Source organism: Rhinatrema bivittatum, chromosome 13 (genome assembly GCF_901001135.1).
Source record: "Rhinatrema bivittatum chromosome 13, aRhiBiv1.1, whole genome shotgun sequence".
Classification (NCBI taxonomy): Eukaryota; Metazoa; Chordata; class Amphibia; order Gymnophiona; family Rhinatrematidae; genus Rhinatrema; species Rhinatrema bivittatum.
In genome coordinates this window covers 28,971,834-28,998,344 of record NC_042627.1, presented here as the reverse complement: position 1 = coordinate 28,998,344, position 26,511 = coordinate 28,971,834, and the positions used below count along the sequence as shown (strand labels likewise).

Genomic DNA, 26,511 nt, shown 5'->3' with positions numbered 1-26,511 from the left:
AAATTACTGTAGTATGTTTACTGCAAACCAGTATGCTCTTAATGTCAATTTTCAAAATCACAATTCAATATTTCTCTGTTTTTGTAAAAAAAAATTTAAATGAAAAATGCTGCTTACATAAGTATGCAACTGAGGTAGCAAGGCAACTTTAAAAACAAATGTATACAAATTTGCATAGAAAAACAAAGATTCATGAAAAAGACTGGGGCGCATGGAAATTCCCACACATGCTCAATAGAGCAAAACCTCCATGATTTAAGAGAGATCCGTTTGGTGATGTCAGATGAAGTCACCCATATGTAATGGTTAATTCAGCCCTGCTTAACAGAAAAAAACAGAGTGCTCAGCAGTACTGAAATGGACAGACTGCTCATGAGGTTGAACTCAACATCCCCCATCACAGAAACAGGACACAAACTAGCTGCTGAGCACTCACCACCACCTCCTCCCAGAACACTCCTTATATCTTCGAGTCAATGACGAAGATTTTTTTTTTTACTTTTCTGCCCCCTATCCAGACACTCAAAAAAAATAAAATAAAATACAGGTAACCACAAATTCCCTGCAGGAACAGATTTGCAGCTCTTTAACCAAAAAAAAGCTTCTGCTTAGAAGTAGAGGAGGCAAAGATGGGTGGAGGACAGGACAAAAGGGAAAAAGACTCCTCTGGCTGTCAAGCCTCCCAACAAGAGACAGAGCAAGCTCATTTTTGCTCAACCAGATGGCCACTGAAGTGAACAAGCTCCCTCCTGCAAACAAAAAAAGAAAACTGAAGAACTACGTGGTAGGATACTCTATAGTTATTCCTTGTCTGTATCTGCTAGTAGAGGATCAAGACCCAAGCATCTAGATTGGTCTGGTGGAAGAAGAAAAAAAAATCATAAGCCATAGAAGCCTGAAGCATCACTCCCCATCTTATCTTGCCGAAAAGAAAGTTATAGGCTAGATCCAGAACACTTCCCGCTCCCCCCACCCCATCCAGATCCACCAAAACCTCCAGGAGTGCAGCAGATTCATACCACTCCCAGAAGCATCCAGAATTGCTTTGACAGCAACTCAAAAATTAAACAATTCCCTTTGAATATTAGCCTCATGTGCATAACTTTCTGCCAGCGGAAAATTACACATGCAAAAAAAAAAAAAAAAAAAAAAAAAAAAAGGAGGGGAGGGGAGGGGGCAGGTAGAGCCAGAGCCAGGAGCAGAAGGGTTGGTGGGGTTCCCCAGGCCCCACAACACAAAGATAAAAAGGAGCCAGCAGCAGCATGTGACCATAGGAGTCCCACGAAAGCCATTGCCCAGACCATTTTGCCTCCCGATGCCACTGAAGAGGCCAGTTTGGGCCCTACCATGTCTACAAACCGTGCTATTATATGGGGAGGGACACCCAAGGAGAGGAGGGTGGTGGTGGCAGCAGAGAACAGGGAAAAGCCTCTTGGGGCCACAAATGGATCCCCCCCCTAATTTTTACACTTTTCTTCCTTAAATAAAAAACGACTCAAGAACACGTCCTTTATTAAACATTCTCTTCCCTGGAGGCTAGATTTTCAATGGTACATGCTAAGGTCATGCTTTAATTGTAAGAACATGAGTCTGCGTGAGTCGTGATTAGGGTCAGCACACCAAAATCCTCATCTACCTGCTTATTAGCGAAAATGGCACAAATGTAAATGCTTTCAGAAACATTCAATAACACTCTCTCAAATAAATTACCAAAACTAGAACCAAAAATGACAAAACTATTTTTGTTTACTGAATTGTCTTAAAATAAACATTGCTACTAATGCAGCATCAAATTGCTGAATTTCCCAGAACAAATATCCTCAGGGCATCCTATACAGTATGTTATACCATTGCCTGCTTACAGAATAAAATCAAAGGCTTCTGATGATATGGAAGTGTCAATCTACTTTTTATTCAGAACCTGGAAACATTATACAGATTACTCCACAGAAACAGGAGAGTGGTTGCCATGTTGGTACACTTGGATACACAGCAATAAAGGTGATAACTTTTTATTAAACCATTTATTTGCTTCCACTTATTTGTTTTATCAGAGAGCTGTTTAAAGCAGCTTACACAACAACAAACAATACATGAAATTGGTGGTTAGCAATTCTAGTCAAGGACTGTAAACCAATCCAGTTTTCAAACATAACACGTCTGCTGTAGAAATATGTAGTAGGAGGATATCCACAATGAACCTGCACAAGATATTGACAGACATTGCCTTCATGCAATTTGCAGCCCTTAAGGCAAATTGCACCATCACTAGACTGATAACAGAACTATGACTAGCCTTCAAGAGCTCTGTTCCTTTTATCAGGTCAAAGTGGAATGAACTCACTGTGTTACTTTTCATCAAGTCTGTGCATAGCTTTTTAAAGCTAGTCACAAACATTATTTAGTTCTTTTAAAATCAAGTATCACCTAAGAACATAAGAACATGCCATACTGGGTCAGACCAAGGGTCCATCAAGCCCAGCATCCTGTTTCCAACAGTGGCCAATCCAGGCCTTAAGAACCTGACAAGTACCCAAAAACTAAGTCTATTTCATGTTACCGTTGATAGTAATAGCAGTGGCTATTTTCTAAGTCAACTCAATTAATAGCAGGTAATGGACTTCTCCTCCAAGAACTTATCCAATCCAATCCTTTTTTAAACACAGCTATACTAACTGAACTAACCACATCCTCTGGCAACAAATTCCAGAGTTTAATTGTGCGTTGAGTGAACAACTTTCTCCGATTGGTTTTAAATGTGCCACATGCTAACTTCATGGAGTGCCCCCTAGTCTATTATCTGAAAGACTAAATAACCGATTCACATCTACCCGTTCTAGACCTCTCATGATTTTAAACACCTCTATCATATCCCCCCTCAGCCGTATCTTCTCCAAGCTGAAAAGTCCTAACCTCTGTAGTCTTTCCTCAAAGGGGAGCTGTTCCATTCCCCTTATTTTGATCGCCCTTCTCTGTACCTTCACAACTAGTTTATTGATCTTTATTTCTTCATAGCCACAGAAAAAAAAAACCTAGTAAATAAAACCAAAGCTATCATCTGTCTCTTTATCTTTCTATAAAATTCTTATAATTTAGATAACACTGCTTGAAGTCTCGTATGCAACACACAATGTAAACATTATATATGAGTGAGAAATACATATACAGAGCGAGATGGAGATGCAGAGAGAGCACAAGCGTGCGATGCAGAGAGCGAGAGATGGAAAGACAAACACATACTAGCGAAAAGTGCCTAGTGTTGTTCGGGTAGTCTGGTCTATGACAGCCTGTGTGTAACCATCTGTGTGCCCATGCCTGTGCATCTGCCTGTGTGGGAATCTGCTTGACTGTCTGTGTCTCTGCCTATCTATGCCTGAATTTATGCCTATGTATATGTGTGTAGAGGGGCCTGTAAGTCTTTGCAAGCCTGTGTGTGTCTAAGCCTTTCTGTCCCTGTGTATGGGAACATGAGACAGGGTTTCAGAAAAAAAGCATATTGGCAAATAGTAGCCAGGTTGCTCAAGTTGTCTGGCCAATAACAGCATGTGTGTGTCTTTGGGGGAGCCTGTCTATGTATGGGTACCTGTGCATGGATGCCTGTATGTGTCTGTGCACATGCACCTGCGTGTGTGCAACAGGGCTTTACACACAGAGCACATTATCTTTGTACAGCATACCTTCCACTGTTTCGGCATAACTGGTGGCCACAGACAGGACAATGTGACTAACAGACACATGCCTTTTATATATAGTATATAGATAGGAGAAACAGCAAAATAAGGAACTCTATTAAACTTGATTATAATACTTACCAATGCATTTTCTTTTATCTGAAGGTTTTCTAGAGCCACATTGCCTTAAAAATCAAAGAAGAGATTGTAAGAAAACATTACTCTAAACTGGGTTTAAAATAGATAGGATTCGTTCCAACATGTCTGACAAGCACATTTCCACAGCATAAAGCATTCACATGGCCAGTTTGTGTGTTCTCCAGCACAGGATATATAGAAGGGCCAGAAAGCTAAATATGACTTTTATAAAAACCAATGTCAAAACCTGTACACAGTATTCAGTAGGTAATATTCAAAAGGCTATGAATAAATACAAGCCATGTTAAACTATATAGATTATCAGCCATCTGTGAATAAAGAAGCAGCTATCATTATCAAGAAATTCCCTATTAAAAAGTATTTTGTGTACTCAAGGCACAATCCTCACAGTCCTTGTCGGCATCTCTATTAAAATGGATAGACCCGCTGACAAGGACTAAGGATCATGTCGAGTACACAATACACTGTCAGTGTCAGTTGACATCATTTAAAGAAATGCAAATTTGAAAAATTGTCTAAAAAAAGTTCTTGACTATAAAGACAAATGATTATACTTATGATGCAGTCTTGTTAACAGTTATTATTTACACTGTCTATGAGTGCAAGTGGTGTCTTTATATGATGGTCACAATTTAGTAAGTTTGCCTCAACCATCTAAGAAGGTGACTTGTTCAATGACTGAATAGTCCACAAATAGGCAACTCCAGCCCTGGAGTGCCACAAACAATTCTGGTTTTCAGGACATCCACGACACTGCCTACCCCTGCTATAATAAATCCCCTCCATTTTACTAGAAAATGCAAAACATGTTCTGAATAGTTGGGTAAACATCTACACAATATTAATATACAAGAAGTCTACTCGGAAAAACCCTTATTGAGGGTTGGCGAGGACCAGGCCAACAGCAAAGTGTCAGTTCTTCTGTAGGCACATTATTCCCAGCTAGAGGGAATGAGGAAGGCACACTGGCTTCATTCAAAGACAAAGAGCACATTTATATCAAGTTATTAAGGAAGCCTTGTTATAGGAAGCCAGAGAGCCATTGCTCCATGGAGTATGGTTGTTAAGGAACTGAAGAATAGGACAAAAAGGAGGAAAAACACACCAAGCCATAGATGAAATCTAATGGCAGTTCTCTTCCCCTCCCAAACTTAGCAGAAAAAGAAAAATGGGGCAACTTCTAAAAGACATTAGCCAATCAAAAAAAAAAAAAAGAGCAAAAAAAGTAAAACTGTAAACAGTCTTCTTTTAGAACATCAAATACAATATGCTGTAAAGCACATCATGCACATAAGAGCTGACTTTATTTGCACAATAAGTTGATGCACTCCACCTAGGAATATGCGCCAGCTGGAGAACAGCAGCCTAATAGACTAGTGTTTGCACTAGCAGAAAATGAAGCAAGTCTCGGTTACCTTTCATACAGGTCAATGGGCTGCAGGATTAGCCTCTCAACATCCAGGCCATTAGACAACGCCCTGAGGTTGGGATGGTGCAGACTGCCCTGATCCTGCATGATGAGGTCAGGGGAAGTCCCCAGACCAATTGGGACCCTGATAGAGAGATCCCACAAGAGCGGGAACCAGATCTGCCTCAACCAGTGAGGGGCTATGAGGATCATTGTTCACCTATCTTGTCGGAGCTTCATCACCAGGGGAAGTGAGGATACACATACAGAAGGCCCCTGCCCCAATGGCGGACAAAGGTGTCCAAGGCTGGTTTGTTACCCTACCTGTACAGGGAGCAGACTTTTTTTTACTTTGCTGTTGCAGATTGAGGTGAAGAGATCCATGTCTGGAGTCCCCCAGAGCCAGAAGATCCGGTCTGCCACTGCCAGATTCAGGGACCACTCATGGGGTCGAAAGGTCCAACTCAGCTGGTCCGCCACCACATTCTCTATCCCCGCAAGATACATGGCTCATAGCAGCATGCCCTAGGACTGAGCCGAAGGCCAAATCTAAAACGCCTCCTGGCACAGAATGATACCATACCTCCCTGTTTGTTGATATATTACATCGCCACTTGACTGTTGCTCTGGATCAGGACCACCTTGTTGGATAAGTGATCCCGGAATGCCCAGAGCATGTAATGGATCGCTCAAAGTTCCAGGAAGTTGATCTGGCACTGTGCTTCCTGAGCAGACTGGAAATGCCTCTCGCCCACAACGAACTGAAGGTACTTCCTATGACTGGGGAAGATCTCAATGTGGGCGTATGCATCCTTGAGACTGAGGAAGGAAAGCCAGTCCCCTCTTTGCAGGACAGGAATCAGGGTGCCTAGAGAGACCAAGTTTAACTTTTCTCTTTTTAGAAACTTGTTCAAGGCTCTCAGGTCCAAAATAGGGTGAAGTCCCCCTGTTTTCTTTGGAATCGGGAAATAGTGAGAATAGAATCCCCGTCCCTGCGGAACAGGTTCAACTGCTCTGGCCATTACAAGGGTGGAGAGCTCCATCAAGAGTATTCCCTGATATGAGGGCCAACCCCAAGAGGGGTATGGGAAAGAGTCCACAAGAACACCCAGGAAGTTGAGTCGAAACCCTCGAACGATGGACAGGACCCACTGGTCTGAGGTGATACTGGGCCTGTGGTCCATGAAGAGCCACAGCCGGCCTCTGGAAGGTCAGACGTCTAGGACACACCTGACTGGCTTATGCTCCCCCACAGCCAGTCAAAACCTGTAGCAGGGCTTGGCTAGGGTTCCAGCTGTCTGGGATGGGCCCTAGAGCTCATATGCTGAGAATGAGCATGAGAGGCATGAGAATAATATTTCCTCTGGTGATAAAAGGACTGCCATGAGCCCTGTTGTGAGGATTTCCTGGCAGAGGATGGTGGGTCCGACATACTAGCTGAAAGATGCTGAAGGGTCTCATGGTGATCCTTCAACTGGGCCACAGCATCCCTCATCTTATCCCCAAAAAGCTTCTCACCAATGCATGGCAGGTCTGCGAGCTTCTCTTGGAACTCCCGTTGGAGATCAGAGGCTTGGAGTCAGGCCATCCTGCAGGCACCAATGCTCACTGCTGCCACCCTAGCCTATGTCTCAACCATGTCATAGGAGGAGTGCACCTCATTCTTACATTCCAAGCCTTGCTGGATGAGAGCCAAAAAAAGTGTTCTGTTACAGCTGGGAAAAGACACACTGACAACTCCTAGACCTGCTTCCAGAGGTTCAGAGTGTACTGCATCATGTACAGCTGTACAATATGAGCGATTAACATGGCACCCTGGAATATCTTCCTGCCCAACACATCCAACGCTCTCTGCTCTCAACCCAGAGAGGCAGAGGCGTGGGTGTGGGAACACTTGGCCTTTTTTAGGGCAGACTCAACCACAACTGATGTGGGAGTTGGCGACTCTTGAACCCTAAGGCGTATTGAACCAAATAGACCGCATCAGCCTTCTGATTCACCGGAGGCACGGATATGGGGGTGTTCCAAAATACTAAGAAGTAACTCCTTAAAGATGTCATGGACGGAACAGCCACCACTTCCCTTCGAGATGTCGACAAACTGGGGAACCTCCAGCATTTTATGCCTGGCATCCTCTTCCGTCAGAAGCTGAAAACTAAATAGTTTCCGCTATGGCCTGAAGAAAACCCGAAAACATCGGGTCCTCAGGCAGGGACCGGTGCCACTCCTCTGTAGGGGATGGGTCCAAGGGAAGACCCCCGAGTCATCGTATGAAGACTCTGAGGTTATCATCCCCCCCTCAAGGGTCATATGGAGCGTCTCCCTAACTAAGACCACCCAGAGACACCAGTGGGGGACCCCTGCCCAGGCCTCTCAGCTCAGACACCAAGGGCACTGTGGGCATCGAAACCCCGAAGCACCGGGAACCGGACCAGATAACATTGGCTGCAGTACCAAGGACCCCGACAGCGCCACAGGCTGCAATGGTTCATCCTCCTCAGAGGAACCTATGATGGGAATCGCAATGGAAGGAGGTGACAACGATGGCCACTGGGGTATCATTAGACCCCGGGCACCAGTAATGGCTATGTGGGCAGGATGCCAGGAAGGAAAGTAAGGCACTCCAGCAGCGGTGCCAACATCGAAGGTATAGGCTCTGGCACTGGTGGAAGCACCGGAGTGGCCGGCAGCTCGATGCCCTGCAGGGCTCGGACCACCGCCAATTGTACCCTGCAGTCAAACTCCTCTTGAAAGTCTGCAGAGGACAAGATGGACAAAGGAAGGAGAGGCTTCACCAGATCTCCCTCGGAGCCTCACGAGAGATCAGTGCCCAGCACTGGCATCAGTGGGCAACGCCTGGGACTCCTGGGTTCAATGGAGATCAGCACCTCCTCTCTGCAGGATCACTTTGGGGGCATCACAGCAGGTGCCAATGTCGACCCGAGCCCAGTACCGTGCAAAGACAGTGACTGGTGGTGATGCTTCCGGGATTTCCCTCAATGCTTGGCCCAGTCTTTCCCCAGTGCCGAGGAGGATGGAGACAATCCCGATGTCCTAGAGTGTGAAGACACCGATGAGGGCCCCAGCAGGGGAGTGGTCAGTGAAGACTCAGTGTCCAGCTCCCTGTGGCCTCTCTATGCCCTCGATGCCAAAGTCGACAGCTCAGATTTTTTTTGGAACCAAAGATCTTCTCCATTTTGTCTAGATGGGAGTAACAGCTTTCGTAACCAGATGACTCACAAAGGCGACACCCTCTGACGTCGTGCGATACTCGCAGGCAGAGTATACATACCTCATGTGGATCCATGAGAGACATGGTCCATGGGACACTGGGGGCATTGATGAACACAGACGCCATTACAAAAAAGACCCGGCAAGCCTGGTGGCCGAGAGCAAGACACCACCAGGAATCAACTGCACAGAAGGGAGAAAAACTTACCCTGCTGCCCTACTAACTAACCCTATAGGAAGAAGGACCCGGCGTAGGAATAGTTGGAATCAACAAGGAAATACTTGAAAAACTCAAGAAAGAGTAGAGCTCCACAACCGTGAGACTATAGCTCCACAGAAAAGAGGAGACTGAAGAGAGACCCTGTGTGGATGAGTGGATAGTGGCATATTGGGCATGCTCAGTGTGCCAGTCAAGGTTTCTAGAAACTTTGACTTAAGTTTCCCTTGCCAGGCTCCATCTGATGATGTCACCCATGTCGGAGGACTACCATCCTGCTTGTCCTAGTAGAATCAGGTGGGTCTTAAATATAGACCAGATGTAACTCACTTAAAATGGCTGCTCACAGGAAGGCAGATGAGTAGTGAATAGGTTGCCAATAAGTAAGTACCGAAAACCGCTGTATTTTTGTTTGTCTCTACATCAAATATTATTGAGACTGCTCTGGAACACACTGTAGTAGTTATGCAGTTAACATGTTTTATGCAACCATTTTTTATCCCACTAATGCATTCTTCTACAATTTCAGAAAAGTTTACAAACTGTGCTGTGAAAGGTGAAAGATAAGAGGCTCCTGAAGCAGTGCTGTCAAAACATATTTCCATGTCTGGCATTGATACAGGAAATAGCTAATCTTATATTTTATAAGCATTGAAACTTTTTTTTTTTTTTTTTTAATAATTCAAAATTTTACAGCACTAGGACAGATTATTATTTATAACCCAATAGCAGAAAAATGCTGAAATCTGAAGCATTCTCAGGGTGTTACAATGGTCCTTATTAAGTCAAGATATGTTTGTGCAAGTCTCTCAGAGTGATGCTAGTGTTATATTTTGCAAAAGTTAAAGTGTAGCTTACAGATGCTTGACTTAAGGTTAAACAAGAGACCATGAAAAGAAAATAATCTATTTCCAGTAAAGAGTAAACTCAACCTTGACATAAAAATCTACTTCTGACGAATAAAGTAAAAGTTACAGTGACTAAATCTTCTGGACTATTTCAAAACAAATTCTCAAATTGGCTAATCTGTATACTTAGAGCCATTTATTGAGAGCTGTTTTATTACAATATGTTGCAGTTTGAATTTTAGAGTATGCTGATTTGAAAAAAAGTGCCATTTCAAAATTTCAGCCATAAGTGCATATTATTAACAAAACACAAAACTTATTGGCAAATGGCCAAGATAATTATGTATCTTAGCCAATTGTTTGAGCATTTGCTTTGCTCACTTTTGAAATTCAATCCCACTGCTTATTTGGCATTCCAGAACTACAGTGTTTGTTCAGTTTCTCTCCTCCCTGCATCTCCACCTCTTGAGCTATGATAGCATAAGCTAACATGATTACACTTACATGTGCAATGTATTAACACTTACTGACCCTGATGATCCTAACCTATCATGCGTTTCCAGAAGCAGTTTCTCCATTCATTTATAGGGGGTGGGGGGGGGGGGGGGGGTAGGTGGCTGATTGTGATTACTTTTTCACTCTGGTATATAAGCTAGAAGGTGATTTTATTGGTTGGAATCTGGTGAATGGATTTGTTAGCAATTTTGTTGGGTGTTAATTTGGGGAGGATATAGCTCTCATTTTGATCTATTATCCAGTTGAATGTCTTAGGAGGAGTTATATTTTTATGCAGCTGGATGTCAGATGTTTTACTACTATATTTTGGGTCATGCATTTTTGTAAACCATCTCTGATGCATCTGATTCAGAGAAGTGGCATAGACGTTTTTATAAATATATAGGTTTAGCAAGTGGCTTCACATATTTTGGCCCCAATAAACCAAAGGTTCTCTCAAATTTTGGTACCCATATGAAGATACTTTGTAAATTACGCCTCTGTTTGGGAGGGGGGGGGATATAAAATATAAAACAGGGAAAACACTATAAAAAACATTCCTTTTATTCTTTTAACCTGCTTTCAAGTGATACAGCAAGTTTGCTTTCTGTGAACAGTGGTTTCCATAGATGGAAGGATGAACAAGCCATGTTGTCTGGGATGTCCTCCAAGTGGCTTTAGGCAGAGCTTCTATCAAAGAATACAGAGCTTTGACTGTGTGGCTGATCCCACGTGATTATATTATCAACTGATGGTAAGCAATCTATTAAATACAACAAAATCAAAGAGGCTGTCCAGGAAGGTGGGCAGGTTCACATGGCTAATTCATCTTGTTATCTACGGAAAACACCATTTATGGTAAGCAAATTTGCTTTATCCCATCGATAAGCAGGCTGAATTATCCATGCGGACTGGGAGTCCCCAGCTTAGGGTTGATTTATGCACACTGAAGCTATGTTGAGGCATAGGATTGCAGACACCTTTGCAGAATTAAGTGTTCATCATGGGCTCAACCCGCAAAACCTGTGGACAGTTTTGAGCTCCAGTCATATAGTACAACACCGCAGATCCAACTGTGGCATCTGAAATTGTTTGCTGTCAAGACCGTAGTGCAACAAGAAAGTACATAGAGACGAGCATGTGGCTGATTTACAAATATCCAGCAATGGTACTTTGAGATGTGCAATTGAAGCTGCCATGATTCTTACCTGATATGCTTTGACAGAGGTAGTCAGGTCAGGTGAGCAAGTCAAGTAACAGAATTGAATGCACTGAGTTATCCAAATTAGCCAAAGTCCTTTATGCTACCGGCAGACTTGGCATATTTGGGTTGAAGGATACAGAGTTATGAAGCTCAGTTAGCTGCACGAGTTCTTCTCATAAAAGGCTAAAGCCCTCTTACAGTCTAAAGTGTGAAGGAGTTGCTCCCTCTAATTTTTATGCGGTTTCAGAGAAAAGGTAGGTAACGTGATCTTTTGATTCAGATGGAAATGTGAAACCACCTTTGGTAGGAAGGGCAGATGTGTTTATAAAGTGACTTTGTAATTGTAAAATTGTAAGAATAGGGGATAGTGAACCAAGGCCTGAAGCTCACAAACCCACCTTGCAGAAATCATCTCGACTAGAAAGACCACCTTCCACATATTGTGTGTCCTATGGACATTATCCATTGACTCAAAAGGTGGAAAAAAAGCATGGTGAAAGATTAGTAGAGATAGATCAAAAAGTAATTTAATTACAAAAAATACAAGCTAATCTAATTCAAGAGGACAAGGTTCAGAATAGAAATCTAGAAAAATTAGATAACGAAGCAAGGTATTTGAACCTGAGGGTTAACAATTTTCCTTTAACTAGGTTTTCAACACTACAGGATCAGTTTAAAAAATATATGATAGATGTATTACAAATACCAAGAGAGGCTTCCCCTCCAATTTCTAAAATATACTATTTGAAGTCAACTAATTTACTGGAGGAACAAGCATCTCTTTTAGATGTCTCTCAATTATTAGAGTCATCAAATGATGAACCTATAGAAAAGAAAGGAATAGTTCTTAAGTTTGTTTTCCCATCGGATAGGGATACAGTTTTGAGGTTGTTCCTTAGAAATAGAATGAAAAGATTTTATGATCATCAGATATGGATATTTCCCGACCTCACGAGGGTAACTCAAGTTAGAAGAAAACAGTTTCTTGAGTTGAAAACACTTGCTGACCAATTAGGTATTCAAATGTTACTTAGATATCCATGCAAATGTTTAATTCGTTATGAAAATAACAAATATGTGTATTTTGAACCTGAAGAGTTAAAAACATTTTTGGAAGCGAAAAGGTTAATAGGGAATAATTAGAGAGTTTAATTATCGGTATAAAACAGAGAAGCAATACTTTCAGTTTGATATTTATGTTAATTTCCTTATGCTCTAGTGATGGTGATGGCTGGATATCTGCCTGATTTCCTACTAATTAGGATAATGTTGCCATAGAATTATATGGGTTGTAAGATATTCATTTGGTTGTAATTGTTATATAAGATTGTCAACAGAAATCCGTAATGTTATTTTGACATTGTATGTCATGATATTTTGTAAATCAATAAAAAATAAATTTAAAAAAAAAAAAAAAAAAAGTGCTCTAGTACTGTGTTTATGTCCCAGGTAACAGGCGGTTTAGGCATTGGTAGACTCGACTTTAAAATCCCCTTCATGAACTGTGAAACTAGAGGATGATTTGAAATAGGAAGACCATTGGTTGAAAGGTGATATGGAGCTACTACACTCAAGTGAACTCTGATAATGTTGCCAATCCTGTTTGATAGAGAGTATACAAGTAGTCCAGCAACATCTCCAGTGAACAGGAGAAAGAGTCTATATTGGTCGCGTTACACCTTATCAAGTAATGCTGTCATTTGAACATAGTTCTTTCTTGTGGATGGTTTCCTAGCTGATACTAGGATGTCTTGGATCCCCCTCTTGACAAATGCAGGTGGCTCAATACTCTCCTTTCAATCTCCATGCTGTCAATTGTAGAGAAGAATGCATGGAGCACAACAGGGTGCCCTCTTCCTGAGTCGTTAGCTCTGCACTGCTCCCTTGTGAGAACAGAGGACTTATGAAAAGTTGAACCAGAAAAGCATACCAAGTTTGTCTGGGACAGGCCAGAGCAATGAGGATGAGATCCGTTATGTCCGTGATGCATTGCTGGATTGTTCGGTATATCAACAGAATTAGGTGATAAATGTATTAGAGTCCTCCCACCCATGGAATGAGGAACGTATCTCTTGGGCGAATATTTATAGGCTTGGGTATACCGAACAAAAAGTCAGAACTTTCCTGTTGACTGCTGCAAAGAGATCTATGCATGAGTTGCCCCATGTTGCAAATGGGTCATTTGCCACTTTCTGATTGAGACCCACTCATGAGGGTGGAAATTTTTGCTGAGCCTGTCCACTTCGGTGTTCACTATTCCTGGGAGATAGCCTACTTGTAACACTCTGGAATGGACAGAAGCACGCTCAATAAGTATTTCTTCACGGAGAGGGTGGTGGATGCCTGGAATGCCCTTCCGGAGGAAGTGGTGAAGACCAGAACTGTGAAGGACTTCAAAGGGGCGTGGGATAAACACTGTGGATCCATAAAGTCAAGAGGCCGCCAATGAAGAGTAGGTGACTCGCCAGAATGATGGCTACTGCCTGGAGACAATACCCTTATTCAATAAACATACACATGGTTACTGTGACTCCAACATCGCTCTAAGCTTCAACAGCAAGAGGAAATGTGGAAAAAAGGATTTGCACTCACAAAGACAGGAGTAGCTGGCTTGTTACGGCGGTTACTACCCCAAACCGGCGGTTACTACCCCAAACCAAATAACCAAATTACTACCTCCACCTTCCTCTATTCCTGATGCCTTTCAACTAGCTTGATCACTCCATTCTTATACTTCACTTTCAATGCATATCCAGCATAGTTCTCTGCTTCAACGGCAGGGGAAAAGAAAAACTGATACTTCACGCATATCCAGCATAACTTCAACGGCAGGGGAGAAGAAAAAAGGATTCACACTCACAAAGCGGGGAGTAGCTGGCTTGTTACGGCGGTTACTACCCCAAACCAAATGTGCCTGATACTTCACTTTCGATGCATATCCAGCATAGCTCTCTGCTTCAACGGCAGGGGAGAAGAAAAAAACTGATACCTCACGCATATCCAGCATAGCTCCCTGCTTCAACGGCAGGGGAGAAGATAAACAACCAATAAGGGCTGTATAACAATCTGGGTAAAAACAAATAAGCATGGGTGTAGCTTGCTTATTGCGGCGGTTACTACCCCTACTACCTCTAACTAATCAAGCTAGATATTTCACTTGGATGCAGCTCCATCACCGCTCTCTACATTAATGGTGGGGGTGGAAGGGAAATAGAACCAAGAGCTAAGAGAAACAGATAAGTATGAGAGAAAAAAATGAGGGAAGCTTGCTGGGCAGACTGGATGGGCCATTTGGTCTTCTTCTGCCGTCATTTCTATGTTTCTATGAATTGCTTCTCTGCAGAGTTTCCAGGAAACTAACACTCCTTTGTTTATGTAGAACACAGCCACCTGGTTGTATGTATCATGATGTTCTTTTCCTGAAGCTGTTCTTGGAAGGTGAATAGAACATTCTTTATTATTCTCAACTCTAGAAGATTTATCTAAATGGGTCCTTTCCAACAAATTCCATAGTCCTTGCGACTTCAGCCCCTCCAACCCCTTGATGATACATCCATGGTCAAAATGAACTGGTGCATAGGGTTGCAGAAAGGAGCAACCATTGTTAGGATAGGTGGGTACGGCCACCATGTTATGTCCTTCATAGCCCGGGTCAGAGCTACCTTCTTGGACAATGGTTAAATGAATTGGGACCACTGTGACTTGAGACCCCATTGCAGATGAATGTCAGGAACTACAAATATCACTGCCACCATGAGTCCCAACAGGGTAAAGACCTGACATGCTGAGGGACATGCATACTGTTTCAACTGCAATTCCAGAGTGCAAAATGTTTGTGCCCTGTTCATAGGAAGAAATATACTACCCTATGCAAAGCCGATCTTTGCTCCTATGAATTGGAGAATCTGAGTGGCCTGAAGGTTGGACGTCTCAATTATGAAGAGCAGGCCCTTCAGACAACTTATTGTGTCTAATAAGTGCTTGTGGAGATACTAGAAACCAATTGTCCAGATAAGGAAAAATGTGAATTCCCTTTCTTTTCAAGTGGGCCACAGCTATCACTAGACACTTTGTGAAAACTCTTGGGGCAGAAAAGAGCCCAAAAGGGAGAACCTTGTAGTGGTAGTGCTGCACATCAACCTGGAAACACAGGTAGTGCCATGTAGAGTGGTGCATTGAGATATGGAAGTAAGCATCCTTGGAATCCAGCAGAAGCACATCTAATCATTGGGTTGAAGGAATGGCAGAATGGGTTTGAGAGATGTCATTTTGAACTTCTCTTTCCAGATTCCTTTGTTGAGGGAACACAAAGCCAAAATTGGGCAGAGACCCCGGTCTCCTCGGAATGAGGAAGTATTGGGAGTAAAATCCCTTGCTTTGCTGGCACCAAGGTAGTATTTGGATTGCTTATTGGTGGAGTAACAAGTCTACCTCCTTTTGCAAAAGTGGAGTTTGTACCTGATCTCGTTCAGAGGGAATTATTTGTGGGAGGGTCAGATTCTTTTTGAAATTTAGCTTATAGCCCCCTCTTGAATTATGTATACAACCCAATGATCTGACGTGACCACTTCCCAAGAACAATAGAAAAGCGATAATCTGCCCCACACTGTCGATTATAGTGTGACCAAGTCTCACTCAAAAGCTATTGTGGTTTTTGATTGATGCCCTGCTGTTTTTGACGAGGCTGAGAAATTACTCTTGGTCTGTATTTGCTGGGGATGTTGCCTAGGAGGTTGATATGCAGATGGCCGGTAGGTTGTATACAGCCTATAGAACACCAAAGGCAGTAAAGGTCTCTTGTAGCCAGAATATCATCTTCTTGAAAACTGTTGTTCCGATGGAGAAGCAAGGGACAATAGGCTACCATTGTTGGGTTATTCCATATCAAGTGGACCAGTGGTCTACGCTCAACTTCCTACAAATCGAATAAAATTTTGCAGGGATGTTCTCTAGGATCTCAAGCAAAACCATACTAAATTTTTCATCTGGATCTCCAGTGGTTGGAGAACTACAGGCAGTTGAATGGAGGTGACCTATCAGTATCATGCTTTGTGCAACCTAAAATGCAGCCCGACAACATCTCTCAGGGGCCTAACATTTTGTGGATTAATACAACCACCGGTGATATGTTCCAAACTTTGTACTGGGACTTAACATGAACTTGCCTCCATTTTTATGGGCCAGCAAAGTATGTGAAAAATGTTACAAAAGAAACATAAGGTCTACTTTGACTCCTCAATGTTCCTGACCTATACTTTGATTCAGGCCCTGACTGGACCAGTAGTCATAGCCCATGGCATAAACATATAAGACTTGCACGGCGGCTTTATATCTTTGCTTCCACTTGCCTGTAATTATAAGTAGGGATGTTTGCACCCCAAAAAAATTACAATTTGCATAAAGAGGTGACATGTTTTTATGTAACTATATATATCTTTGCTTTCAGTTAGCTGCAAAGCCTCCTAGTGCAAATCCTAGATGTACACCACGAGCCGTGACTACTGATCCAGTTATGGCTTGAATTGATGTATACACCAGGAGCAATGAGGAGTCAAAGTAGGCTTTGCATTTCTTTTGTAAAATTTTTCATGTAGGTTGCAGGCCCATAAAAAAAGGGTGGCAAGCTCATGTTAGGTTCCAAACTTTGCATATGAACTTAGCACCAGAAACTAATCTACAAAATTTCAGGCCCCTAACAGGGGTTTGGCTGCAGTGCCCAGACAAACTGGCCATTTTGTGCTGTGTGGAACACAGTACTCGAAGAGTGACTTTCATTCAGTTGCATCTAACTCTAGAAGCAATAGAGATCCAGCCTAAAATTTTTGCATAATTTTGTTTAAGGCTGTAAAGAACATCCACACAAAATTTTATTCAATTTGAAGGAGGTCGAGCATGGATGATTTTCCAAATTGGTCCACTTGACATGGAATATCCCTGTTGCATTGTCAGATAGCACCCTAACCAACTTTCCTTTCACCAGATGAAGTGTAGTAGCACTGGTTTGATGGCTCTCAACCCCAGATGATTTATGGACCAGAAGACCTCCTCAGTCCACCAACCTTGAGTTGCTTGCACCTGAAAGTGGACCCTCCATTCAACTAAACTAGCATCCATGGTCACAATAATCCAGTCAGGTGGCTCCAGATCCACTCCCTTCAGAAGATGTCATCTCCCCACCAACCCAAGCTTCTCCTGGCCAAGAAAACAGCACCAGGCGAGATTTGTAATCCTGACCAATGGGGACCACCAGGACAGAAGGAACTGCTACAATAGTCACATGTGCGCTCCTGCCCAGGGGAATAAGTCCAGGGTGAACACCATGAGGAGCTGCATGTAGTCCTAAATTCTGAGACTAACTTGGCCTTGGAAGGCCTGCACATGGTCTATGAGCTTTAAAACCCTATTACTACCTGTGGTTACCAATCCCTTTTTGGTGTTGAATAAAGCTCCCAGAAACTCTAGAGCCTGCAATGGAGATAGCTTCTACCTTGGTAGTTTACTATCCAGCCCAAGTACTTGAAAAAGCATAATACTGTGGTTTTTGCCTGATGACTCTCCTGAAGGGACTTAGCCTTATGAGCCAGTCATCTAAATAAGGATGTATCATAACCCCTTTCTTGCATAATGTCACCGCAACTATAACTTTAGTGAATGCTCTTGAGGCAGTCACCAATACAAAAGGCAATGCCTGAAATTGAAAGTGCTTGCTCAGCATACAAAAGCAGAGGAATTTTATATGGCTTTGCTGAATAGGGATGTGAAAATAGGCTTCTGTGAAGTCAAGGGAAGTAATGTTTTCTCTTTTCCTTACTGCCAACAGGACTGATTTGAGGGTTTCCTCCCAGTAATGTAGTACTCAGACATTTGTTGACTCCCTTCAGGTCTAACACTGATCAAATAGCATTGCCCTACTTTGGCACAGTAAAGTAAATTGAGTAATTCCCTTGGCCTTGGTGGGGCTTGGGACCTGAGATTACTACCTGCAATTCTTGCAGTCTTGCCAAGGTGGTCTCTATTGCTTCCCTGTTGGTCCATGAAGCCAGGGAAGGAATAAAGGCTTCCAGGACTGGGGTGAACAATTCGAGAGTACACCCTCTGTGCAGTGTCCATTACCCACCGATCTGTGGTAATTTGGGTCCAGATACTATAGAGGTATGGTATGGGAGGCACCCCCAGCCCACACCCCTATGGGAATTAATCCTAGTAGAGGCCAGAAATCATCATTGCAGACAGCAGGCTCCAGCTGAGACTATGGCTTCACTCCGGGCTTCCTAGTCCTCGAAACGGGTGAAGCTTTGCCCTTGAAATGTGTGGAGGGGACCTAACTTCTTTGCTGACCTGAGTGTCCTTATTTTGCTGATGCCTCCAGACCAAAGGGCCAGGGTAGCGCTTGACCTCTGAGTTTCTGAAGCTTAGCCTTTTTTGAATCTGGGTGGCAGGCTGCTACCAGAGAAATCAGCTCTGCAGAGCTGTTGCTCTAAAGAGCCAAAGTTTTTTTGTACTACCAGGCCAGGGATAACCTGTGCTCTGGAAGGAACATCTTCATATGTCCACAACTGCTGGAGACAGACTATTGGTGACTACCGCAGGACAACCCTTCCTTATACCCAATGGCGACATCAGGGGAATGAAAAGAATGAGGGTGTTTCCTCTGTCCCTGGTAGCTGTGGAGCAGATATCCCATTGGTAAGACTGGTCTAGCAGGAAAAGAAGGAATGATAAGTTTAACTTCAATACATATAACTCTGGAACCCAGTCAATGAGCGTATTTCTGAGGAGAAAAAAAAAAGTTGTTTGAAAATCATTTTTAAATCTATTACATAAGAACATAAGAAATTGCCATGCTGGGTCAGGGGTGGCAAACTCCAGTCCTCGAAGGCCACAAACAGGCCAAGTTTTCAGGATAACCACAATAAATATGCATGAGATAGTTTTGCATACATTGGAGGCAGAGCATACAGATCTATCTTATGTATATTCATTGTGGATATCCTGAAAACCTGGCATGTTTGTGACCCTCGAGGACCAGAGTTTGCCATCTGTGTATTACACAATCGTTTTTATATGTTGTTCATGGAGTTATTTGGATACCAGTTAGATTTAGTAGACTTAATACAGTGTAATCTAAGTGTTTGTTTCAAATAAACTGGTACTTAGATCACTGCTTCTCAACCCAGTACTCTGTGCACACCTAGCCAGTCAGGTTTTCAGGATATTTACAATGAATATGCATGAGATAGATTTGCATACAATGAAAGCAGTGCATGAAAGTCTCTCATATGCATATTCATTATGGATATCTTAAAAACCTGACTGGTTAGGTATGCCCCAAGTACTGAGTTGAGAAGCACTGCCTTATATCATTCATTTTACTGTACATACATAACACCTTTTTGACAAAGTTTGGGCTAAAATTAATGATCTTTTTCATGTGACTTATGGGATAGTTCTATTAAAAAAAAAAAAGACTACAGCAATTAATAAGGTACTTAGCGCATGTTAAGCGCTTTGATATGCTGCTAGCTATAGCAATACAACATTCTAATTGGAAGAATATATCAGTGAGATTATCTGAAGGAACAGTTTGCAGAATTAATAAATATGATCAGTAGCAGCTGAGAAACCATCAGCTGCATTCTTTCAGGATGAACTGGAATATACTAAATAAATATATAGAAAAATTGTGATGCACTCAGTAATATTTGATATCCTATACATTGTACCATATATACTTGTGTATAAGTCAAGAAATGTATGCCTAAAAATTAGCATAAAAATGCTGACTTGACATACATGCGAACACACCGGTAGCCCCCACTCTCCCGACCTCCCCCAATACTCAAAGTCCCTAGTGGTCCAGCCAGGGTCCTGAGAGCAATCTGCCACACCCAAGCCATCGGCTGAAAGTCCAGTCCCTGGTGGTCCAGCGTGTGTACCTATCCAAAGTCAAATTCCTGCTTGGAACTTAACCCAAAGTGTACCCTTTAAGGTTTCAACTGCTGCTCTGTGCAGGTTACCTCAGGCCTTCCAGGAAACACAATACAGCCATAATACTGCTGCCTTGGGCTGCAACTGTCACTGAGTGAAGGTTGCCCAGTGCTTCATTGGCACTAGGGATCATCTGTGTTTATCCCATGCTTTCTTGAAATCTGTCACTTTCCTTGTTATCGCTTCCTCTGGGAGAGCATTCCAGGCATCCACCACCCTCGCCATAAAAAACAAAAACAAAAAAAAACCCACCCAGACATCTCCTCACATTCTTGCTCAATCTACCCCCTTGGAGCATCATATCTATTCCCTAGTTCTATTGCTTTTTTTCCCCCATTGAAAAAGCTTGGCTTCCAGTGCAATACCTTTCAGGTATTTAGATGCCTGTGTGATATCCCACCTGTCTTACTTCTCTCTTCTAGGGTATACATATTAAATTCCTTCAGTTTTCTCTTATATAACTTTTGGTACAAACCCTGCACCATTTTAGTTGTCTCTCTCTGGACCATTTTTAGCCTATTTCCTTTCTGAGATATAGTCTCCAGAACTGAACACAGAACTCCAGGTGAGACCTCAATGACCTGTAAAGAAGCACTACTACCTCTTTCTACTGGTTATGCCTCTCCTTATGGGCTAGATTTTAAAAGCCCTGCGCACGTAAATCCTGCCGGATTTATGTGCGCAGGGCACTCGCGCGCCAGCGCACCTATTTTGCATAGGCCGCCGGCGCGCGCAAAGCCTCGGGACGAGCGTAAGTCCTGGGGCGGTCTGGGGGCACAGAATGGTTCGGGGGTGGGCCGGGAGGGCGGTCCCGAGTCCCCCAGCACTGCGGCCTGTGCCGGGGGATGCAAAGGCAGCGCGAGCAAGTTACGCCTGCTTCAAGCAGGCGTAACTTGCACAACAAAAGGTAGGGGGGATGCGGAGGGAACGGAGGCAGGCTGCGCGGCTTGGCGCACGCAGACTGTCGATTTTGCGCAAGGTCCCTCTCTTGGTCGGTGCATATCAGCTCTTCACTGTGTACCACATTTCTCCCACTGATTTCTGCACCCCAATGTGTATGATTCTTCCCTTTTAGGCACTGAATTTTACTTCATGCTGCCTACTCCTTCAAGGGTTTCCTCTCTACTGCAGATCTTGGTGTTATCGGGGGGGGGGGGGGGGGGGGGGGGGGAGGCAAACTTCTCCCATTAGCCAAGATATCGAGCTGAAATGGCCCTAGGACCAATCCCTGAAGCACTTCACTTATCGCTTTTCTCTCCTCAGAGAAAATTCCATTTATCAATACTCTTTGTTGTCTATCACACAATCTGTTTCTAATCCAGTCTATTAGTTTCAAACCCACCACCAGGCTACTCAGTTTGAGTCTCCTTTGCGGGACAGTATCAAAATGTTTTGCTGAAATCTAAGTAAACCACAGCCAGCGCATGTCCTTGATCTTAATCTCTAGTCACCCAATCAAAAATCATTTAGATTAGTTTTACAAGATTTATCCTCTGGTTAAACCATGCTGCTTCAATGAGAGATTTGAATACCCTGGAGGCAGTGCATGCAAATCAATCTCACACATTTCAATGGATATATTCTGAAAAACAAACCCATTTGTGGCTCCTGAGGACCAGAGTTGCCACTTCTGCCCTAGAGAAGAGAAGAGAGAGGGCATATGATAGAAAGGGTAATGGACACATGAATGGCCTCCCAATGGAAATGGCGACAGAAAACAGCAATAGAATTTTTAAAGGCATAGAAAAGGCACTGAGGTTCACCAACCATAAAGGCCTAACAACTGTATCTGAATTTGTAATACACTTTGATCTTGGAATTGGAAAGACAAATAAATCCAAATGGAAACTGAGAAGTAACTTGATATCTATAAAGGCATTACACAAGGAATCAAACTGGTCAGTTGAGATGAGCTAGTCCTCATCAGCTATCATAATCTGTTTTAGGAACTTCTGAAATATATAGTTTTTGTTAGAAGCTCCTTTTACACTAAGATCCCAAACCACTCATACCTAAATTTAGGTATACGCAACTGCCTAAGGAACCAAATTTTGAACAAATATCCAGGCCAAAGAGGAGTCTGTCTGCTTTAGGGCCATATGCCAGTACAGCTTCAAAGAGGCACCACCATGGCACTCTGTCTATGAGCACCAAAATCTTAAATCCAAACCTGAAACCACTAATAAATGTCACCTGTAGGATTGATTATAATATAACCAAATACTACAATATACTATCCTTAGAATTTTGACCCCAACCACCCTCATTTTCTCTTTGACCCTTTCAGTATATATTACATTGTAGCTACATTAATTTGTGGTGTGGGTTTTTTTTTTTCCTAACATCTGCTTCATTCATCTTGTTTTTTGCTTTACAGAACAAAATAATAATGATTAAAATAACTTATGGTAGCTACAAAGTAGCTTGAACCCAACTCCGTAGGAAATTACATAAAGCACAAAATCAGTAAGCTCCTTAGAGGTTCACAGTAAAGTAAATCAAGGCAGATATAGAGCATGTACTAGAGTATTTTTCATGCAGCATTGCATTTATTGTGTGCTATTTTTCTATACATTCAAATGAAACCCACAGAAAAAGAACATGAAGTTTTGATATGCTAAATTTTGGAAAAAAAAAATTCAGAGGCATAGATTTTATGCTGAATTTAGCCAGCAAAACAAGTTTCACATGTAGTTTTATCTACACTAATAGTGAATTGTCTGTTTTGCACTGAAAAGCTTATTAGTTATTTGAAAACAATTTCACACTAGGAAAAGTACACACACAATTACCAGTATATTACTTGTAAAACTAAAGAACATCAAAAACTCAGCTGTGTACACTAAAACAAGAAAGCATGTATTATTTCCCCCATGCTTGCACACAAAATTGAGTTTGCAAAATTTTACTCTTAGTACATTGGCCTCTTGGCATCACAAGAGCAGCCTCCTATTCAGTTCATACATATAAGGCATCACCCAAAAGAACCACTTCCTGAAAGTGAAACTAACAAGCACATTCAGGAATGTGTTACTTTCATTACATACAGTATTAACACTATGCTTATTCTTTTATTCATGTCTTGTAAAGTTTTACTTATACTCTCACAAGATTTCACTCATCAGCCTTAGGCATAGGAATAAACAATTCCCCATAAATATACCTCAGGTTCTAAAACAGCCTAAATTACTGACTACGTGTCCCTTTCAATTATAGCTTATTAAGTACTACAAAACAATTGGGAAGGAGTCTGAGCCAAGGAATAATTATTTTGAGGAAAAGCAAGAAAGCAGGCACTTCTAGTTTTATTTCTGGCAGGATTTGCTATAGCCTGGGGACGCTGGCCACACTGATAAGATCCTAAAATAAATGACCCTCAACCCTAAGGGAAACCAGATGAGTATTCAACATCCAGTGAAAGAAACAGATATCTAGCAGGTTTCGTGATTTTGCTTTGGCAATTGTCACTGCATCATCATATATTCCTCAAATATTGGACGGGTTCTCGGTTTCAGTTAAATGGCCATGGGAGCCGCCTCAGGTCACGGCTCAGACCCTGCACTTGAATAACAGCCAAAGAGAGACCAAGAACACTAAATCCTCTTTATTCGGTTTGAAAAACAAAAAGAAACTTGATTAGGGTAACATAACCAGGGAGAAAACAGCTAGACATAGCAAGGCTGTAAACCGTCCTTGTGACGGAACCACAGAGGCGGCCCACACGGCAACCAGTAGGCAAATCGGGGTGGCGAGTTTGTCACCTACAAAAAGACAGGGTCTAGCTCTCGCTTACCACCCCAAATGCCGAGTTTGAGCTGGGACCTGTCCAGGTTCTCCACGTAATCCCCCAGGAATCTGTTCAGGAGATCTGCCACCACAGACTCCAGCACCATGTTGACGGCTGGCCAATGTGCCCCTCCCGCTCCAACGCGCCAGCCGGCAGAGACAGAGGGGGAGAAAAAAAAAAAACTAGGAAAGGGGGAGTGCCCGGCTGCAGCCCAAACTAAAGCCCGAACGAACGTTGCTGCGTTCCAGTCCCGTGATGTGCCAGGCGGGCGCGCACGCGCACAGCGGTCGCCGAGTCTCTTTCCAGGTCCCGTGAGTTGAGAAGAGGGCGTGCGCTACGTCCCTGAATTTGAAAGACAGGCGCGCGCGCACGCACGCACACTGCCCGTCCCACGGGTTAGAAGTCACCGTGGCGAGCTGAAGGGGGGTGAGGTGTAGTGTCGGCGCTTGTGAGGCTGCTAAAGCGTGATGGTGGCCTGTAATTTTGGATTTATACATGTCCATTTTTAGCTCTGTTGAAAAGAAACATTAAAAAAAAAACCATTTCACACCCCCCCCTCCTCATATCTTCGCTGCAGTGTGCCCGAATCGCCAGCGTTTTCTGAAGCTTCATTTAATATCAGGGAGTCCCCAGGAAACTCTACAGAACTCCAGCAAAATTCTTGGATGATTTCTAGTAGATAGTATGCGATGCAAGATAAGTGGGATTTATTGATATGTCCTTCATTCTGCCTCAGGTACAAACATTTTTCTTTAAATGTAAGATCATTTATTGATCGCACAAGCCAAAGGTCAAGGCGAGTAACAAACGAGCAACAAATATAAAATCACAAACTAAACGATCCTATAGTCTAACCTTAAGTGGCTATAAAGTCAGACTTTTAATTGCTATCGTTGGATTGTAGCTAGTCCACTGTTCTTTCCTCCAGAAGAGCCTTCATTACTTTTCAGCAAACAATTGGTATTATTCTACACAGGAGGCTCATAAATAAACTGAAGCTCGGTGGGGGTGCCTGATTAGAAATAGGTTAAGTGTGTGCAGCCATATGAGGGTGTCCTGGATTGATTCCCAGACTGGGCCTTCTGCACCCTGGGTCAGCTGCAGCTGAAGTTGCTGTGGCGACAGCCTCTGGGTAGGAGGTGTCATAATCATCCTTAGGGGAGACACCCAGTGGCCCTATTTAAAGCCCATGATACTGGGTTTTGGCAGGAGCCCTGGTGCATGGTTCCCAGCTTCAGGACCATTGTTATAATGGCCAGACTAGGAGCAATGAGAAGATGAATCTTTTAAAAGTAAGCTGTTACCAAAGAACTAACAACCTCTGTTGCTGTCATTACCCTAAAATTATATTACCCCAAAAGTTAACTACCATACAAGAACACTGATACCCATATTATGCTATAAATCTTGGTGGTATTAATAATGTAAAGCCATAGACTGTAGAATAAATTACTCACTTTTGATTATTATGTTCAAAAGCTTGTTGATACAACATACAACAAAGCTTTTTTAAACCTTATTATATCTGACATCGTATGAAGCTGCTCTGACATGGAATTCCATAGAGTAGTCCCTTTGATTTAAAAATCATGTTCACTTATTACACTGAGATTTATTTATCTATTTATTTAAAGTTTTTATATACCGACATTAGTGGGGAACATCATGCCGGTTTACATCTGAACTAAAAAGGTGGAAAGTACAATAAACAGGTAAAGGGGATGGGAGAATGAACAGAAAGAAAGCCGAGAGGGACCGGAGACAGAGCAAAAAGGAATATGGTGCATAATAATAAATTATGTACTAACAAGTAACAAAATGAAACAATAGAAACTTTATACATGTGCTGCATGTATATTTGAAATTTCAAGAAGGCCCCTTTTAGTAGATCTTATTGTACAGGATGGTGTATATTCTTGCATTCTGGCTCCCCAACCAAGGTATACCCTTATTATTAATTAATGTAAATATTAGCAATAAGATCTTAAATTTTATTCTCCAGTCGATCAGCAGCCAATGAAGAGAGGCCAAAACAGGTGTTATATGTTCAAAATCTACTTTGCCTGGTCAAAACACAAGCCACTGTGTTTTGCAATATATGTTAGGCCCATACAGAATTCTCTGGAAGACCAAGCAATAGTGAGTTGCAATAATCAATATTTCAAAACAATAGCAACTGCAAAACTGTTCCAAAGTCATCATATGACAAGGGTTTAAGGTAGTGCAAAATTCTTAGCTTGTAATAATTAGCTTTAATAATTGAATTGACAAATTTGTATCAAGTAAGACTCCAGGATCATGTATGTGTCTAGAGAATTTGTTTTCCTGGTCTTCAACATATAAAGAAGATAAGTCTTCAGATACAGATTTTAAGACCTCTGGGGGCAGAGAAATACCTATAGTACTTGAATGCAATTCAATTTGAAGTACCTTAAAAAGCAGAATATAAATCAAATAAATAGACTACCTAAAAAACCCCAAATTGCAAACCTTGTGTATTGTC

The 26,511-nt window shown here is 42.4% G+C and overlaps 1 protein-coding gene across 3 annotated transcripts in view; it reads right to left on the bottom strand.

Annotated features, from left to right (window-relative positions):
• Positions 1-24,337, bottom strand: part of VPS13C (vacuolar protein sorting 13 homolog C) — a 483,673-nt gene extending 459,336 nt beyond the window's left edge. For all 3 annotated transcript variants that reach the window (XM_029575527.1, XM_029575524.1, XM_029575525.1), the window contains exons 1-2: positions 24,015-24,337; positions 3,813-3,856 (exon numbers count right to left, since the gene is read on the bottom strand). In XM_029575527.1, the coding sequence (XP_029431387.1) occupies positions 3,813-3,856; positions 24,015-24,114 (144 nt within the window). In that variant the 5' untranslated portion in view covers positions 24,115-24,337. The remainder of the gene's footprint in view (positions 1-3,812; positions 3,857-24,014) is intronic.
• Positions 24,338-26,511: the final 2,174 nt, after the last annotated feature.